We start from the raw sequence: 19,848 nt of genomic DNA, 5'->3' as shown, positions 1-19,848 counted from the left end.
TCAGCTGATGGCACCACATCCAGGATACTTTATAGTAAAGCTGGTCACGCAGAGCCATCACCAACAGAAAACACTTCTGTTTTAAAACCTCAATAACCCAGAGCTCCTGAAAGAGCCCTTTCCAGCTGGACACAAGGTGTCACACTGCAATGGGAGCTTCCCTCATTTCTAGTTCCTCCAGCTTGCAATCCTTGAAGCTTAAAACTAAAGGCAACTTGAATCCTTCCCACACACTGCCCTATGCTTCTTGCACAGCCTCGGCAGAGACAAACTATATTACCTCCATATCTCCAGCCACTACAGTCACTAGTAACAGCAGAAAAACTCTCCTTTGAGACTTAAAGTGACAAGCAATACCAAATGCCTTGCTTTCTGGGTGTTCAGGAGGATACAGCTCTTCAACATACAATTTGAAAGTCTCCCGAGGAAAAAGAGAAACTTGTTCTCCACTTTACAATAGGAAATATGTTATTACATTTTGGCTTCAAGATATCCACAGCAATAGTAAACTCAGCATAGTTAGAATTCTCCCTTTCAAGGATCTTATTAAAAACCTATAAAAAGTACTGCCTGCACCCAGCCTGGCTGCGAGTCTAAGTCCCTCAAGTTGCTACGGGTGCCCTCAAATGCCCTCATTTCCCCAGTAACTAACATCCACAACAACACAGGACAGCCCACCTCACTTCTATAATGAACAGCTCCAAAGTCATGACGTATTCTGTTTCTATGTGGACAATCCTCACTGGATATCTGGGAGGACAGTTTGATTACTTAGAAATATTCCACAATAATACGTCTTTTTCATAACTGAAATATCACAGGGCTCCCTAATTTACAGAATCACAGAATTATCAAGGTTGGAAAAGACCTAGAAGATCATCTGGTCCAACCATCACCAATACTTCCCAGTTAAATCATATCCCTCAACATAACATCCAAACAGTTCTTGAACACTCCCATGGTCCCACTACTTCTCCTTCCTTCTCCCTTCTCCCCTCCCTCCCAAATAAGCAATCCACATCCATTTGTGCAGTATTTCTAGAGTGCTATCTTGTGGCTCGCAGAGATCCTGATGTTTTATCTGTCCTAACAAATTTAGATGAAAGGCGCTATAGAGATTTCAAGTCAAAATGATTTTAATTCAACTTGAACATACACATGCAAGCAAAAACAAATACAAACATTCAAGCGAAGTTGGTCCATATGGTTACATTATCAAACAAAATTCATTTAAATCAGTGTCTTTTTCCATATTCAGAACTCCACATTCATCACTTTCCCTTCTCAGTTACTTCACGTAAGAATGAAGCAGTTTCTCTTCCATTCTGATTTTCTTTTTACAATCCGAGGGCAATTTTGTGACAGACTTCTCACAGAAATCTTGCCAATCCTTTCTTCGAGCTTTTCAGATGAAGAATCTCAGGTTTTCAGAAATTAAGATCGCTAATAAGAGATTGCATTTAATCCAATGGGGAGCACTGAGATTTTTATGCAGTTTACACATATAAAAAAAAGCTCATTGTGCAGCTTTCCACAAAGATTGGTGCATTCTTGGTGCAGCGTAAGAAATCAGCATTTTCAGGCCTTTGGTACAGACATTTATCACTTTGTGCATGGCAGATCATTTTCTGGCTAGAGAAAATACACCCAACAACAATATAAGATGAATGAAAGATACAGGCATTTTAAGATTTTATTACGATTTCCCACAGAACCTCCAACTAAACGAAAAGAATACGTTCAGCACTCAATTCATAAAATCAAGGTACAAACCTGTTCTTCCAGGAATAAAAGGTGTTTATAATGTACCGACTTAAAGAATGCAGTTGTGCTACGTACTAGAACTATTTACTGACTCGCTGGTTGTAGAGCCCAAAGGAAATCACTATAGGAAGCATAAGTGCTAGAGAAACGTGACCTATCAAAGGACATGATTGCTCAAAAACACTTCATGAGACCTTGGGCAAAAGGCTAAAGAAATCTGTCAGGAACACTCTACAGTTCATCCCCCCTCAATGCAGAACAAACTATTTACTTGGTCCTTTTGCTGCTGTTTTTCTCTAACTGGTTTATGTGGGCACAGCTTCCTGATAAACAACCAGCTCACTTGTTCGTTCCTAAGCAGATCTTTATGACTGATTTCAGGCCCCCTTTCCAAGCCAAGCATATCTTAGCCTTTTTCTAAGTAAAATATGCTAATACGAATAATTCTTAGTAAAATATGCTAGTATGAATTACAGAACGACTTGAGTTGGAAGGGATCTCAGTGATAACCTAGCTCCAAGCCCCCTGCCACGGACAGGGTTAGCAACCACTAAATCAGACACCAGCTCAGGCTGCCCAGGGCCCCACCTAACCCAGCCTTGAGAACCTCTCTGGGCAGCCTTTGCCCGTGCCTCAACACTACCTCAAGTTAAGAAGCTCCCCAACCTCTAAACTTCCTCTCTTTTAGTTAAAAAAAAATTCCCCCTTGTCCTGTCTCTACCAACCCATGTAAAAAGTTGGTTTCCCTCCTGTGTATAAGCTCCTTATAAACACTGTTATAAACATACTGTTGGCATCCCGGGATACAAGAGTGCACTGCTGGGTCATGTCCAACTTCTCGTCCACTGGGATGACCAAGCTCTTCTCCATAAGGCTGCCCTCAATGACTTCCTCTCCCAGTCTGAATATACACCCCAGACTGCCCCAAGCACAACACTTTGCACTTGGCCTTCTCAAACCTCATGCAATTCATTAGGTTCACAAAGGAACACAAATACTCAGCAAATATGCTGGACTCCTATTTCTGGAAAGGATGACTATGAAGACAAGAGTCTTCTTGGGCCTCTAATAAGAAAAAAAAACAACAATATACCCAACCCAAAGTATTAATCTTCTGAAGATTTGCCACTATTACATTTTTCCAAGAGCATCATATTTTAATGGAAAACTATTTACTGTACTGCATAAATACCTGCATAAATTACAGGTGTATTGGAAAGGGACAGACATAACAGTGTTTTTAATGGACAAAATGCAAGTTGTTAATAAATAATTAAAGCAAAACACCTGAGTCATCTTGATACGCAAACTCACTCTGATACACAGAATATACTGAATATTTTCTACTTCTCTTTTCTCCAGAATAATAAGACATAAATGAAGACTGCTTCTACATCAGATAAACCGAACAAATTATTTCTTGGAATTTAATTAGTAATTCTTACCGTTCTGTTAAAATACTTAAGAAGTAAAAACCTCTCAAGAGAGAATATTGTAGAAACAGATGAAAGGCTATTTTACCTTCTTAAATAACACGGATTACCTTTATCTGAAAGGTCAGAGGTGCTCAATAGTACGGCAACACCCAGCGATACAGATAAATACAGTTAGAAGCTTAGATTGTGAAAGATATTGCCCTCAAGAAATGAACCTTTCTTTTCTGACATTTCATACACCATAAATCTCACCGATATATTAAATACATCTCTTTAAATGTTACATAAAAAAGTCACCAGTAGCACACAACCATTTGATCCTGTTCTACATGTGGCCCTGCTGAATGCAGGGGAACAGTCCTTGCCACCACCTTCTGTTTTAGGTTAATTTGGACTAGCTAAGTTTGTAATGGGGCTGGCCTCAAAGGAATCGGCTCTTCAGCTGACAGCTCTACTACCATGCTGCACTGTGGCTGGCAGGCTGATAGAGAAGGCACCTTCCAAGTCTTTACCAACATGAATCAAGAGCTTCAAAAAGGAACCTGCATTGTGTCTAATGGCAAGCATCTCACCGGTATGTGGGTCTTAAAAACATCACTGCACAAAAGAGCTCTAGAAAGGAAAAAGGGTACAAGTGACTTGAGAGCAACAGCAGGGCTGCTCAACTGCAGAAGGCAATGCCTATAGATCAGAGCCATCAAAGACCTCCTTGGCCAAAGGTAGGGAACTACATGAAGCACAAATAAATGCTAAGGAGGATGACAAGGGAGAAGGAGATTTGGCTTCTGCTGTACATCTATGGTTGATGCAAAAGGTGTGAAAATAAATTAAAAAGGTGGCAGGGCTAAAAGGGAATCTAAATGCGATGTGATCTATATGGTACTCGGAGTCCAAACAGCATTAAATTCTTTGAAATCCTCTTAAAAGAGACAAGATTGCTCCCCCACACTGCTCTTCTTTTCTTTTTCCTTGTGTGGTCAAAGAAACAAAGTTATATAGATTCAGCTTGTCACCAAAAGATTAAAAATTAATCAACCATCTTGATCAATGTTAGGCAGCTAATTGCAATGCCTGCTCTTGTTCTTCCACAGTGGGAAGGAAAATGAAATTTTCCATGACTATATGGAAAAAAAAAAAAAAAGGGAAAGCAACATATGAAGAAACTGCTTTACTTTGGTAAAACCTCAGTATCTCAAAGTTAAGGACAGAACAAATGTGCTCGAGTGTATGATGAAAGAGAAGCTACATATGCATTTAATGAAGGTAACTGCTCTTGCTTACCAAGAGACTTATCTGAAACAAATCATCTAAAGTTTCCTAAAACACAGCATTATGATAAAAAATTATTTCATTACAGCTGAAAGTTTGGGCACTGATTACCTTTTGTTATGAAGAGCTGTATGCAGTGGTGACTGGCATTGTTTTGTTCCACCACATAATAAAAGAAGTTGTGCATGATTGCTTTATTCAATTATTAATGAATAACAAACCTGTCATACCTCTTGTAGACCACTGGGATTCCTGCAGACATATCTATATATAATTATTTCTTTGCCCAACAGAAACAATTTCTTTCAACCTCTGGTACTTACTCCTGTACTTAAGTTACCATGTCTGAGGAATCAGACAACCTTTAAGTCAGGTTGTTGTCAGCTCTATTTAGTCAACAATGTCCTTTGTGTTCATGTTTTGAAAGAACATATTATTATGCAATTCAAGGTATTAAGCATATTTAGCTTTTATGAGCTATAAAAACTAGCTAAGGTTTTAGCATCTGATTTCCTCCACATTTCTATGAACTAAAGCATAGCCTCCAAGGCTTTATCAAGCCTGTTAACGCAGGACATTCACTTCATTACACAGCAGTTCTGCATGTTCCTCTAGTTAACACTCTACATAATTTAAGAAGCATTCATCTTAAAAAAAGAAAAAAACAAAAAACCACCATAAAAAAGAACAACACAAGAACACCCAAAAAAACCAAGAACAACAAAAATCTGCCCAAACTCCTTCATTGTATCACAGCATTAAATACATCATGCCCTCCTCAGCGTAAAAACCAAGGGCATATTGAACACTGGCAAACACATCCCTTCATCTCAGTTTCTCCAGAGCTCTAACAAATTAACTTGTCTCTTTGTTAAGACAGAAGAATTCCCGTCTATGAACTTTCTATCCAATCCCCCAGACCTTCACTATGCACACTGCCATCAAGGCCGGCACTGAGAGTCATCCACAACACTGGCGCTCAAGGGACACTCTACAAACAACAGACCCCTCATCAAAAGATAAGGAAACCTAATTTAGATGCAGAAGTGAAACGGTAATGTTTTAAACCCAGCCTCTAGCATGAAACATCCCCCTCCAACACGCTGCTTGAATTTGAGTCATAACATGCTTCCCTAGGAAATAAAAACAATCTCCCTTTGAGTACAGAAGCCATGTTACTGCCAGTGCTTGCACACAACTAAATTATGTGGCTTCAACTATTGAATGAACAGAGCCTAGCCCTTTAACTGCACCTTCAAAACAGCCATATAAGTCCTTTTCTGAGCCATGCTCAGACCTACCAACCTTAAGCTAAACGAGCTAAGTTGAGGAGTCTCGTAGACTCAAGTTATAAAGAACTTAAAAGAATGGAGTATTATTTCCAAAAAGGTGGTATCAATGATAACTGTTTGATGGTGAAGCATTATGGCAAACATACACTTCTGAGTAAGTGCTAGTAACTTACAATTCTGAACATCTAAAATATGGATTATAAAGTCTGATAAATCTGCTACTTCCCCCTTCATCTTAGGCCTATTTTTTATTCTGGACTTACACAGAATGAAACACACAGAAACAAACCATGACAGCACACACACACATGATAAGCCTTGGAAACTTACCCCTCCTGACAACTTAATCACCCTGACTTTGCTGCCGACATGGGGCACATCTCCACTACCACTGTTTGTCCGCTGCATGACAGTTCTTTTCACGCCAGGTTTCATTTCCTGTGGCCTTGCTTGTACGGAAGCCACTCTAGCAGTCTGTGTGGTGGGCAGCGGCGCTGCAGCAGGTTTTGTCTGTAATACTTTCTGCGATGCCTGAGGCTGACTGGGAGATACTGTTCTGGTCTGCCTCAGCTGTTTCACTGGTTTCATTTGCTGTCCTTGATATGGCATATTAGCCCCAACCTGTGAGTAGTCTGTATGTTTGGGCTGAACATTTGGAACTACCATATCTTGCTTTTTAACAAGAAGTCTGTTTTTCACATTTTGCCTGGTCTGTAAGCCAGAGTGGGGTATGTAAGGATTGCCGTTGGCAGGGAACTCAGAAGAATCATCGTCCTGTTGCATGTAGGATTGCTGCATAGAAGGCTGCTGTTGCTGCTGTTGCTGCTGTGCAAGCCTTTCTAGCAATTCCCTCTTTCTAGCACCAGCCTGCTGCTGCCGTCTCAACTCCTTTTGTTTCAGAATTTCTTCTCTTAGACGTTTCTGCTCTTCTATCTTCAAACGGTACAATCTAGTCTCTTCATCTTCATCTGGATACTACAAAGGGAAATGCAAATTAAGTTAGAAAATTCTCAGCATAAGCCTTGCTTGGTCAAAATAGCGCTCAAATATTGTTTTAGAAGCTGAAGAGCTTCTGAAATTATCGCTGACACTGAGTTAAGGTTATTAGTAGAACATATCTGCCAGTATGGTTTATTTGTTATTCACTAGACACAAACAGTTTGAATCAGGTTTAAGACTTAGATATACTTCCTAAAGAGGAAAAAGAAATAAAATAAATGGAGCTTATAATACCAGTTAAGAAATCTTATCAGAATAGTAAAAAAAATTAAGTCTTACAAATTGGAACTCATTTAGAACTTTCTAAAAGCAATTAAAACTAAATTAATATAATTCAAGATATCAAAATATGTTTCAAATGGAAAGTAACAATACGAAGGCAACCCACTGTCACACAGGTTTTATCTTGCTCTTTTCTGACAAAGTAACAAAAGGTAGGGTGGTAAATGACCTGAAAGGCCCTGATTAGAACTATTGATTTTTCTCACAGAATTTTCAGCCTGATCTCAAACTCATTTGTCACACAATAATTGGTTATAATGAACAGCACAAGTCAATCTCTCTGACCTTGAACTCATGCACTCTCTTCAGAATCAAAATGTTGCCAAATGCAGTGCTGGAATATTAATGGTATTTAGAGAACGCCTTTAATATTCCACCCCTACGCCCTTCTGAAAGTCTTATACACCACCAAGTAACCTTCCTATAGATGTCTCAACTTTGGCAGAATGGATTCTTATGAAATGCTGTAAGAAATGGACAAGAGTCAAGGAAATGCAAATCCCTGTCACACTGGAAATGAAGATGCTCTTATGATACTACCATGTGCTTTCTTTTAAAACTACAAAGCACACTTTTTAAATACACATTTTCTATTTTCAACACTCTGTACTTAGAGACTTGTAGAGGCTGCTTACAAATGTTAACAAACACAAAACCCTACCATTTAATCCAATTGATACATTAAATCACCTCTAGTAAAAACATGCTCTCAGGGAAACAATGCTTTTCATTCTGGTAAGCTACAGCATAAACAGCATTAGAACATCTCTGAAAGACTGAATCTGCGGAAGTTATTCACCTTGCGCTATTGAGGGTGCAATACCAGGTCAACACAAATGCTTTTTTTTTGTTGCTTTTTTAAAGCACATACACAACTCCAGTGAGCAATGAGAGATTTTGTTGTTCCAAGTGGTTTTTATTCTGGTACATCCCAGAATCCCCCCTCAGTGCAAAGGAAAAACAGCAGGACAGATACATAATGTTGGTTAAGAAATACGAAAGCCCAGTAGAGCTTGTGCTCATAGAACCCAGATGTACATTTATCTCCTGCAGACAGAACTGCTTCTTCCCTGAGCATCTATTGACACGGATTATTCCCATAGTGACTAAGAAAGAGCAGCATGTCTCAAGCTAAAAGTCTAGACCAAACAATGGCTAAAAGACGACTTCACCAAAACTCATTTGTTTGTTTGTTTGTTTGTTTGTTAAAATGTGAGCCATGGTTTCAAGAGCAAACCTAAAACTTTTTAGGACAATGCTTCATAGAACAAAAGGTTCTGATCTTCCTCTGTACTTTTCAGACTGAGACTATGGTGATAACTGACCCATCACTACAACAACTTAGGTTCTTAGTAAAGTACCCTTGCAGCTAGGGGAAGACCAAACAATACAAAGATTCTGAGATCATTAACAAAATATTTGCCTTAGGAGTCAGGTCTAATTGGAACTAGCTCTGGAATGACCCAACTGCACAGTTTCAGAAATGAAAGCTAAGTCCTCACCAGGATGGAAATGGACGATAGTTGAACCCTTGGCACCCCTCAGCTTTAACAGCATCTCTTCTACATTTTAAGGAGCTTCACTAGATGGAACTAGCAAGACAGCGTATTGGATCAAGAAGGAAACAGTACCTCATGACTGTTGTTAATGATTTTCACCCCAGCACATTCCTCCTTAAGCAGCAGCATTGCCCAAACAAACAAACCATTCTGACAAAAGAAATAGAAATCTTTCAAAGATGCTGTGAAGTTCGCAGCTTGTGCTGCATATGGAAGCTTGCTGCCAAGAGCAAGGTAATCTGCGGGTGAAGAAACAGAAAACCTCAGAGCAGCTTCTTCCCAGATAAACTCTATAGATGCCTCACCATTTTTCTGTAGAAATCTCCACATGAAGAAGCTGTGTTTTGTTTCTGGCTTCTCCTTTTATGTATAAAGCAAAGGAAAGAAGAGCACAAAGTGAGAGAAACAAAAACAAAACGCTGAGGGAACTGCTAAGTAGACCTTGTGTTCTTGAGCACAGTACATTGGTGGTTTGGAGGGAAGACCAAACCTTAGCTATGAGGCTTTTCTTCTGCCTTAAATGTACAGAGGTTTTAATGGAAAGTGCCAATAGAAAATGTTACAGGCAGCCTTTCTTCGCCTAACTCAGCAACAGCAGTAAGAGATGCAGAAGTCCTGAATTCTCCAGGAGGGCTCAGACTAGCCCTGCTGAGCAAAAGACAGAAAAGACACACACTAAAATACACAATTACACTCCCTGCTGTAATTTAAGTTCTAGTCCTTCTAACTGGAAAAAGACTGACAATGGTAATCTTCGAAGAACAAGACAGAAGGCACCATTATTAAAATCTGCAAGTTAAATCTATTCAAATAGGATAAAAAGATCCAATTTGTACATGTGCTATTTTTCAGGTAGTTAATATTAAAAAAAAAAACAAAAACAAAAAAACCCCACATTATTTAGACACATCTGCTTAATAATTCAATGCAGCAACTGTTTTCCATACTCAGAGTTTATCAAAAACAAAACAAAAAAACAACTACTGATATAAGACCCAACAAATAAACACCCAACTCCAAAGTCTACATCAGGGACATTAACTGCAATATAAGCTGTAATATCAGCACACTTCTGATTGTGCTCTACCAGCTTCTCTCCTGTTCTGACCTCCAATATCTAGTTTCTACTAGGAAAGCTTTAAGTCACCTTTCTGCATGTTCTTTGTCCTTCTCTTCAACTCAAAAGTACTTAAATACCTTAATTCCTCTCATCCTAAACTGGCCTCAGCATGAGCAGAATTAGACTTGCAGCCATTACCCGTACCTCTCAATTTCATTGTAAAAATGATTTTTCAGACCGAAGACATGCAAGTTTACATCTTGGAAAATAACAGGCAAAGGTATTTGAGGTCAGTATTTTCCAGTCACATAGCGACAAGAACACAAGCATACTACTCAGAAATTTAAAACAGTTTTTAGCCTTTAGTTTCAAACCCTTGTTTTGAAGATGAGGAAGACACTTAACACACAATATTGTCATTTTTGTGCTTCCTGAATTACAGGGCATTCATAAATATGTCCACTGGCTCTTCAGGGACAGAGATGAAAAAAAAAAGTCTTAATTTTCCAGTTGAAGACACTTGCAAAATAACCTGCCCAATTCAGTTATCAGTAAGACAGCTAGAAGAGATGACATAATTTAACTCTTTCTCATCCTAATGGAAAGCCAAAAATCAACAAAAAAGTTAGGTAATAAGACAACAGCAAAATGCTGGAAAACACTGTAGTCTGCCTAAATGAGAGAAATTTAATAAACTATAACGCGACGGTAAGAGACACGATTATATGCTTGAAAGTGAAAGTTACTACTGCAACAATCCTCAGTTTGTAAAAATGAGGATAAATAGCACCAATAAGTATCACTGCAGTAGCACAGCTGAAGGACAACTGCTACTACATTGTTTGCAGCACAGGAGTTCTCTCTTGGGTCCACTCTGAAAACCTTTATGTATTTTTCCAATACTTGCTGAGTGTACCTGCAGAGGCTTTCCTTTTATGACTGGCCACAATAACCTCATACAGCCCTATCGCTTGGGGCTGAGTGGCTGGATGACTGTGAAGAAGAAAGGGACCTGGGGGTGTTGGTCGATGCTCAGCTGAACATGAGCCAACAGTGGGCCCAGGTGGCCAAGAAGGCCAGCGGCATCCTGGCCTGCATAAGAAACAGTGTGGCCAGCAGGAGCAGAGAGGCCATCATCTCCCTGTACTCAGCTCTGGTGAGGCCGCGCTTTGAGTACTGTGTTCAGTTTTGGGCTCCTCAATAGAAGAAAGCTCAGGGAGCTGGGACTGTTTAGCCTGGAGAAGAGGAGGCGCAGGGGAGACCTCATTGTACTCTACAACTTCCCAAAGGGAGGCTGTGATGAGGAGGAACTTGGCCTCTTCTCCCAAGCAACAAAGAGAACCTGAGGAAATGGCCACAAGTTGTACCAGAAGAGGTTTAGACTGGGCACAAGAAGGAACTTTTTTTCTCAAGAGTGTGGTCAGGCACTGGAATGGCTGCCCAGGGAGATGGTGGAGTCGCTGTTCTTGGCAGTGCTCAAGAGGCATCTGGATGGGGAGCTCCAAGATATGGTTTAGTGGTTTGCTGCAGCTACGATAATGGGAGAACTGTTAGACTAGATGATCTTTTAGGTCCCTTACAACCTTGTGATTCTATGATTGTCAATATGAAACACTAAAGGAGTTGCATCTTTTTTTTCCCAAGTGAAACACTTCTTTCCTCTTGTTTTGGCAGGGAATTATATAACTTACACGAAATAGGCACTGCAATCTGTTTTCAAAGATAGCTTTCCAGATATTGTCAGAGATATCTCTGAACTAATGCTTAAAGTGTCACGTGACAGAATTACTAAAGGACTCTTTGCTTTACATGGTGAGGCCTCTATCTCCTATTCAGCGGCCTTCAATATGCACCTTTACTAGTAGCCTGAAAGACAGACACTTTCCTAAGAGGCACAGCACTTTCTGTGACTTTGACTATTCCAGGAAACTGAATTGAGGAAAAGGAGATTACTTCAGCAAATTTTTCAGAAACTATCAAAATTAAAGGATTTTTTATTCCAGTTGAGAAGCTCCTGCACAGGAGGTCAAACACTGCCAGCTATGGGTTTCTTTTGTGCCACATTTGTGAAAATTAGGAATGGTCATAACTAATTCAAGAACAAGATGCAAAGCTAATCAGCAGCAGCTTAAAGGGAAGAAAATATTATCCCCGTTAAAGCTTTCAACAGTTGATGAAGGAAACTTGGACCTTGGGACAAGTTCCAGGGGCAAATGAACTATAATGATTCATGATTTTGTTCAGAATAACCCGACACTCAGAAATCATACAGGCTGCACGTTGTCATCATATTCTCCTGGCACTTTCTGACACTCAGTATTAAGAGCAGCACCAATGCAATGCTACTCATTCTCTCACACTAACGCTAATGAATGAAATCTGCCTTGCCAATCTCGCATACTTTTTTTTGTCAACAGAAAATGCTTTTGCTATTGCATTAACAAAAGTACAACTCAGAAGAGAGGCCTCTAGTGGCAACAAAAAAATACTGGATAAATAGTAGTACATCAGGTGTGCTTACAGTTCAGAAGTCAGACTAGAGAAGTTTTAAGAGTCTTTAAAAATAAAAAGTCTTACCTCTGGTTCTGATTTTACTTCTGGTTTTGCTTGGCCCACTGGTGCAACTGCCTTAGCTTTCATCTCAGGCCTTCCCTGTGAGTTCCCACCACCAGCTACAGTCTTGGTAGCAGACACTGTGCTGGTAATGGGTTTGACCTGAGCAGCTGGAGTAGTAGAGGTTCGCCTGTTGTTGCTCACTTCCAGAGCGTGTGATGGTGCTATGGGCAACTCCCTCAAGTTACTGTTTCTTGGAGCAGTCGGCTGTAGTTGCTGATTTGGACGCTTGACAATATTTTGTGAGGGTGTGCTCTGAAAAGCAGAAAGGAAAAAAATCTGAGGTTTCTACTTAAAGTCAGACTTAAATGTTTCCTGTTTCAGATTTTCACAACTTCACTGTTTGTCAAAAACAAAAAAATAAGCCTTTCAAAATGACACTGCATTTTTAATGTAAGAAGAAAGTATGAAAATAAGCACATTAACTTTTTTCTTTTAATTACCAGCAACACTGAATAACTTATTTAAAACATTCCTTGGAAACATTTTTCACTGTGATTTATTTTCTTAATTAAAACCACTCTTCTCAACTACAGTCACAATAAGATTGCTGTGTCATCCTAACGTACCTAGCAATACAACATGCTGCACTGGAGCAAACTCAGACGATGTTAGTGGTACCATATGAACCAGAATGCTTATTTGCAGTGCTGCTGAGGGGTCATCAAACCAAAGCAAGTGTCAGAGAACTGGGCTCCCACAGTCACAGACTATCTGCAGTTTTAAACATAATGCAAACTTATCCTCCAAAACCCTTTACTGACAGTTCTTGAAAATCTGTATAGTCTCTTATTGGAGCCAAATCAAGAAAACACTGGAAACTGATATGAAAAAGAAAAAAGGTACAAGATAGACACACTGTGGATCTAAGTTATAAAATGACCACGATAGAGAAAGGAGGAAGAAAAAAAAGTAAGAAAAAGGGACATATCAGAAAAGGAATATATGAGACTAAAACACTACTAGGTAAGTTTCATTGCCCATGCAGGACTAAGTGAGATAACACTGTAAGTGGTACTTACATGCCTTGGCTTCATTGGACCCTGCCGCTGCTGACACTGCATTCTGTTGTTATTTGGCTGCTGTGGTGTGGCCTGCATGTGAGGCCTGAACTGTGGTTGGTTCATAGGCATCAAAGGCTGTGGTGGGCCTTGCAGATGATGATGGTGTTGCTGCTGCTGTTGCTGGTGATGATGCTGCTGCTGCTGGTGATGGTGCTGCTGAGGCTGAGGCTGTGGCTGAGGCTGCAATGGAGGATGCAAGGGACCCTTCATATGAAAAAAAAAGATTATTTGCTTTTAGTACCGAAGTAATAACCTCTCAAAAAAGTAGCTCCTACCTCCCAAGTCCACAAAACAACAAACTTTGAGAATAGCTATGGACTAAGCAAAATCAAAAACATACCGAGTGAAAAAATAGATTAACAGAAGCTGAGTAAGGAAGTTCTATATTTACACAGCCAACAGCATAAGTTGAAAAAGGCAAATGAAAAACTTTCTGCTCTTCCCTTCCTTCTTGTTTTAATGCCTTAAACTGTTCCTTCCCCCTGCCCCAATCAAACATCACCAGACCTCAAGATTTCCCTATGTCAAAACATGAAGAAAAACCTCCAAATAAACAGAGCTGTCTGCATCACTGCACAGCCCCAAAAATATCAAGCAAGCAGCTCGGCTCCCTGTCAGGGAAGCAGGCTTAGCTCTTTGCTGAGCCACGGGGCTGAGCAGCAGAGGGCGCTCTGGGACTGCCATCAGTAGGACGGGGACATCGGGGCACAGGGACACCCCTCCCTACCTCTGTGGAGCTAAAGGAACGTCAGGAGCTATACGATGGTGGACCAAACAACATTACTCCTTCTCTGCCTCCAGTAGTGTTAAACAAATCGTAGTGTTTTTGTAACTTTACTGTAGAAACAGGGCTGGTGTGTAGACTGTTATCAGAAACACGAGTGCCAGCAACTGTTACCTCAAATAACTCGGTTTTTGATGCATAGGAGTAATGCAGCTACACGGGTACAACGCAGTACCAGGCCACTTGAAACACCTCTTTTAGGACCCCTCCCCACTGCAGATCTGTACCTGCATGTTAGGCTGTGCATGAGCTGCGAGGAAGGGCTGTCCTGGGGCTTGTAGGAACTGCTGTCTCGGAGGAATGAAGGGCCGCGGATTTGCTGATCCTGGCTGGTTGAAGTGGAGAATTCCCACCGGACCTTGAGGCTGTATGTTTGGCCTCAGTGGCCTCTCTCTGGGAAATACAGGCTGCTGCCCTTGCTGGCTGAATGCTGGCCCAGGTTGGCTGAACGGCATCGGGCTCTGGGTAGGGACGGGATGCGGGCTGTTAAGAAGCGGGGGAGGCGGTGGTGGTGGGGGACTCCGCTGTTCAAACAAGTGATGGCTGGGAAATCTTGGATCTGTGGGTATCAGGGGAGAAATTAAATGACAAACCTCCTTGGGAAGCAAGTATGCTTTTGAAACTTGTAAAAGCAAAAATCTACGTACACACAAACTAACTATTTTATTTGCTATGCTCTAATATTCCAGCTAATATTAACAGTTCTTATAGTGTACACGTACTCCAGAGAGTATGGTGTTTAAAATATAACAAATTATAACAATTTGCAGCAATTACTTTAATGCTAATTTTGCTTTGTATTTGGATAGATACATAAATCAACGGTAGCTAAATACATAGACAGAAAACAACATCAAAAGAGGAGAAAAGAGATCAGACCACTGGCATTTTTGGCATGTACTAAGCAGGCTACATCAAACATGGTCTCCAGGTTCTTCCTCATCTGCATGTTTACTTCACAAAAAGTATGTTTTGTACATTAACTGAAATGAAAACGTTTACCTCCTAGGAAAAAAGGGTCTCTGTCCTGAGGAGGGGGAGGAGGGAGAGGTGGTGGCGGGGGAGGTGGTCCTCTCCACTGATCCTGCATTGGCAGCCGTGGGGCTTGGGAGAAGTTGGTAGGAACAGGTCCAGGTGTGTGCTGCTGGAAGTCTGGAGGGACCTATTAAATAAGACAAAAGATAAAGTCTACCATTCAGAGAACTCTCTTTTGCCTGCAATAACGTTTTCTCCTCTTAAAATCTAATTGATTTATGGAGTTACCTACTATAATCTCTTCAAATTGGCAGCCCTTACTGAGTCATCCTTTCAACAATAGAAGAGATATTAAACCTCGGTACAGTATTTTGAAATGAATTCAGAATGTTTTAATAATCACTAGCACCACAGGAATGCCATTTATTCTCCAGCTTATTGAAATCCATGCAATTATTGACCTTCTTTTCCATTAATCCAAAAAAAACCCTGAATGTCTACTTTAGGAGACATTCCTGACATTTATCTTCTTAAACCACGCTATTCTGTGCCATCATTCGGTACAGTGTAAGCTACAGAAGTGAAGCAGCTTTACTTATAGTGGGGGAGGGGAATTGTGACATTGGAAAATTAAGGAAATCTTTAAAGAAAAAAACCAAAAAGCCTGTCCCTACGTAATGCATCTGAAACATTATAAGAAAGACTGGAAAATTATCTTTCCTCCATTAAGTTATTTTTTTAAATGCTAAGTGAGTCCACATAGTGCAGAAAGCAGAACCTTAATCCAAAAGGAGAACTCTGCGGAAGGAACACTCAGGTCAATAATATACACGATTCTTTTATATCAAAAGTTGACAAAGGATGTTGACAGCCTTTGATAACAGAAGAGCTATGCCTCACATAAACCATTATATTCACAAACATTTCCTTATTATGTAGGAGGAAATCAAATAAGTAATGAACATAATATCTAAGCACGTTCTTGTTTTCCACTTAATGCAATTTCGAAATTAGTGGCGGCATCTGCTCTATCTCCATCTGGTGTTCATCTAAAACCTTAAAACTTGCCATTGCTGACGATAAGCCTTTCCGAACAGATCTCAGAGCACAAGCTCCCTGCTAACCCGAATTGCAGTCATCAGCAAAGGATCATTATTTATCCAACAGGCTGCCATAACCAAACAAATATGCAGTCTCACCCTATCCTGCTCATATTGCAAAAATACTAGCATTTTGATTCAAAAATGTCTTGCACAGCAAAACCCAGTATTTGCCCTGACTTCCAAAGTCTGTTAACCCAAGCAGCACAAAGCAAAGCTGCTTCACACTCCTCTACAAGTAAGCTACAGTCAGGATTCACAAGGACCAGAAATATATATTGAAGTACCATTGAGCATCAAAGCCAATATCAAATCTGTGGCCTTCTTGAAAACATCTAAGTGGGGACATCTGAAATACTAAGACCTTATTTGGAGGTAAGACTACATATTTTATGTCATTATACAGCCATCAGCTGTAAATTCTTTATCACACAGAGATTAGAGGTTCTATATCCTGCTGCTAGTGCTCCTAGTCAGCCAGTCTCCTGTGGGTATTTCATTTAGTGAAACGACATCATTTTACACTCAAGCATAACAGTCATTATAACATACACATTACTTAATAGCAGTTACCCACAGAAAATACCAAGACCTTTAAATTTCAAAGGCTGTCTGCAACCAATAGCAATTGGAAGAAGAGGGAAATATTTGGGATGGAAACGTTTATTTGTCTCATCAAACCCCACACAGGTTTAGCTGAACGATTCTGTTCAACTCTACAGCCCCTTCCATCCAGTTGAAGAGGACAGCAGCAACTACCTGCCAAACCTTAAGGATGCTGACCCCTTGCTCCCAAACACACCTGTATCATCACTGTGCACAGGAGCTGCCAAAGGTCCTTTCAAGCTATGGTTAAATGCAATCCCTCATCCTGAAAGCCTTGGTGATAAAAGAATATTAAAGTACAGCTCTTATAGTCACTGGGAATATACAGCATTCCCACAAACCACACAGCCCAAGGGAGGCCACCAGCAAACAAAGTGACAGTTGGTTAGTTGTTAGTTGCTGCATAATTCATACAGCCATTCCAATAGAGGCAGGGGAGAAAGCAGTTCACCAGGGGAGTTCTCACAACATAGGGTGGTTTTTATCTTACTTCTTATTTACGGCTCAGAGTCATGTGAGCATGTGTCACCTGAGGAGGGAAGAAAGTTCTCCTATTTCCTGAGTGCTTTACTTTGAAACTCTACAGTCTTCCAGACAGTATTTCCAATTAGTTTTCTCCATATCCTACCTGATCTTCAGACACATCTTCTGCCATCCTCACCAGAATCACTGGCTCCCAATCCCAGCTGGGATCCCGCTTTCCAGCTCTGTACCATCACCAGTTGCTCCTGTATTGTGGTAGGTCATCAGGAGCTGCCATTTGGCCAAAGCAGACCCAGACCCTCCTACCTGGGCACTTAGTCCAGGCCATTCCCTCTCATTTTCATGCTTGGGAAGGAGCTTCAGTCTCAGAATGGAAGTATTGGGAAGTATCTACTTTTACTGACTTTAAAAAGTTAACCAACTGCAGAAAAAAAGCAAATCCCATTAAGATGCACTGGAATTCATTCTTACTGTGGTTTTGTTCACATCATACCTCAGAAAGTACATCCTAAAGCACATGTTTGGGTCAAAACTCCAAAACAGTTCAACAAAATCAGACCAAGAAGAAAATCACTTTAACTCTTCCTTATCAGCCTCTTCTTAACAGTTCAGAATGCTGTTGGTTTTATTTTGTTCCTCCCCACTTAACTGCTGTTAAGCTTAGAAGCTAGTTAAGCTTTTAATAGTAGTATTTCTGAATCCTAAAGCCAACCCTCATTCTCCACTTTGCATTTAAAATAGTATGAATACCCTTCCTATATCCTGCAATGTGCAGGAGTTGTCTCTGTCAGCAATCATTAGTGCTGAAATGTCATATTTGATTACTAAAGAACAACCCGTCCCTGCCACAGCACTTATCCATGCACAACGGCAATGAGGCAGTGAGTGCTTTTGGTTTGTTTTCTATCAAGAAATTTTGAATGTGGGGAAGTTACAGAAGTAAATGCCAGCATATGTACGGTAAAGCAGCACGCTATAAAGACAATAGAGTATCATTAAGGAATACCCGCTTATTTGATCACTTGCAGTTTTTAACATCTGTATGAGGCATTTTAAAGGAACTAGTAAATTATGACTAATCACATTTCCTGGCTGATAACCAAAGGCCAATCACAGAAAGTTAATTGCAAAGTCATTTGCTATTTGCAGAAAAATGAATTATCAATATTTGCTTCTAAAAACAGAAATGAGTTCGATTTGCCTCCTTCTAACATCGGTGAAAAACGTCTGACCTCCACTTTTTTCTTCCTAAACCAGCATTTCTTGTGGTACCTCTAAAAAGGAGAACCAAAATTCTGCTCATAAACCACTGTAATACAGTTGGGGAAAAGTCTGTGTTTTCAGATTTGACGTTGCTGAGATTTCTCTTCTGTTTTCAGCATTCAGGAAAGCTCCAACAGTAATTTAATGATGTGATGAAATCATTTCACACGCTACACACAAAACTAAGTTTCAATCAGAGCTATTACTTCTAAGCACAAACATTTTAAAAAGCAGGCAAATGATGGTGGATATTTTTCCAAGTTTTGAGGTACTCATCCATGATTCTGAAATACCTCCATATTTCTTTACGGCAACTTCTAGGAATACACTCACATTAGAACTTCAACTTTAACTTACGCCACATTCTGTCTTAAAAACTGCACAAAGGGATGTAGCAGTTTTCTACTGGTTAAGGTTTGAGATTGCTTTGGTGCTTTTTTTCCTTCTGAACAGCAGTCAAACTATAATTCTCAGAGAGGATTATTTTACCATTAGCACTAAACTCTACATTCAGCAAGTATTTGCTACGAATAATCCCCAAGTGACCGCTGGTATTTTGTAGAAAAGACCACGCAGTTATTTAACTTCAAAAAATTAATGAAGAGCAGGTGCATAAGCCAGTTTTCATAATGGTCTATTTTTGATAAAGTAAGCATACTGTAACGTAGATGCATAATAAATCTTTATATGCACAGTAGTTACCTCCATTTTTCATGGTTTTGCTATGCGGACAGTTTCAAATAACAAGCAACTATTCAATACACACACTAAGCCTCCCTAGAAAAAAATGATTTTAACCATTACCACACACATACACACAAAATATCACTTTATTACCTCATCATACAATACATTTTTGGGAACTACTTAAAACCCCCATGCTGTTCAAAACCACCTATTTTCAAGTTAAATTGTTCAGCTGAAATGTAAGAGAGCTCTGCAAAAAAATTCATACAGTCAGTCAAGGCTGTAAAATTTAACTTCCAGTCCCAAACCGGGGCCAACTGTGACACTGGGGGGAAGGGACATAATATTTATGTGCCTTCCCAGCAAGACCCCACAGGGCTGGCTCCGATTCCTACAGACAGCGGTTCTGAAGATTGAGTTACTGAGCATCTGCATGAGAAAGAATCAGAAGAGCACAGACTGCAGCTTTTTGGGAGAGGCTTCCTTCTTTCTCATCATTATCAGATTAATTATTCAGCATTACTATTTTTGATTTAGCATCATTATTATTGGTAATTTAGTATACGCTTTCTGTAATATGCTCTTATGAGTAAGCTAAAATAAATACATCTA

General features: G+C 40.0%; 1 protein-coding gene across 5 annotated transcripts in view; it reads right to left on the bottom strand.

Moving 5' to 3' along the window:
• The window catches only part of RBM33 (RNA binding motif protein 33), an 80,679-nt gene that overhangs the window by 20,207 nt on the left and 40,624 nt on the right, over positions 1–19,848 (bottom strand). For 4 of the 5 annotated variants that reach the window (XM_015852836.2, XM_015852834.2, XM_015852835.2 and 1 more), the window contains exons 11-15: positions 15,125–15,284; positions 14,350–14,681; positions 13,297–13,542; positions 12,239–12,529; positions 6,092–6,736 (exon numbers count right to left, since the gene is read on the bottom strand). In XM_015852836.2, coding sequence (XP_015708322.1) covers positions 6,092–6,736; positions 12,239–12,529; positions 13,297–13,542; positions 14,350–14,681; positions 15,125–15,284 — 1,674 coding nt within the window. Of the gene's footprint in view, positions 1–1,114; positions 1,633–6,091; positions 6,737–12,238; positions 12,530–13,296; positions 13,543–14,349; positions 14,682–15,124; positions 15,285–19,848 lie in introns of those variants that run through there. The other variant, XM_015852839.2, reaches the window with a different exon arrangement.

The sequence above is a fragment of the Coturnix japonica genome, chromosome 2 (assembly GCF_001577835.2).
Source record: "Coturnix japonica isolate 7356 chromosome 2, Coturnix japonica 2.1, whole genome shotgun sequence".
NCBI classification, from domain to species: Eukaryota; Metazoa; Chordata; class Aves; order Galliformes; family Phasianidae; genus Coturnix; species Coturnix japonica.
Note: the sequence above shows the minus strand (reverse complement) of the source record. Positions and strands in the feature narration are given on the sequence as shown.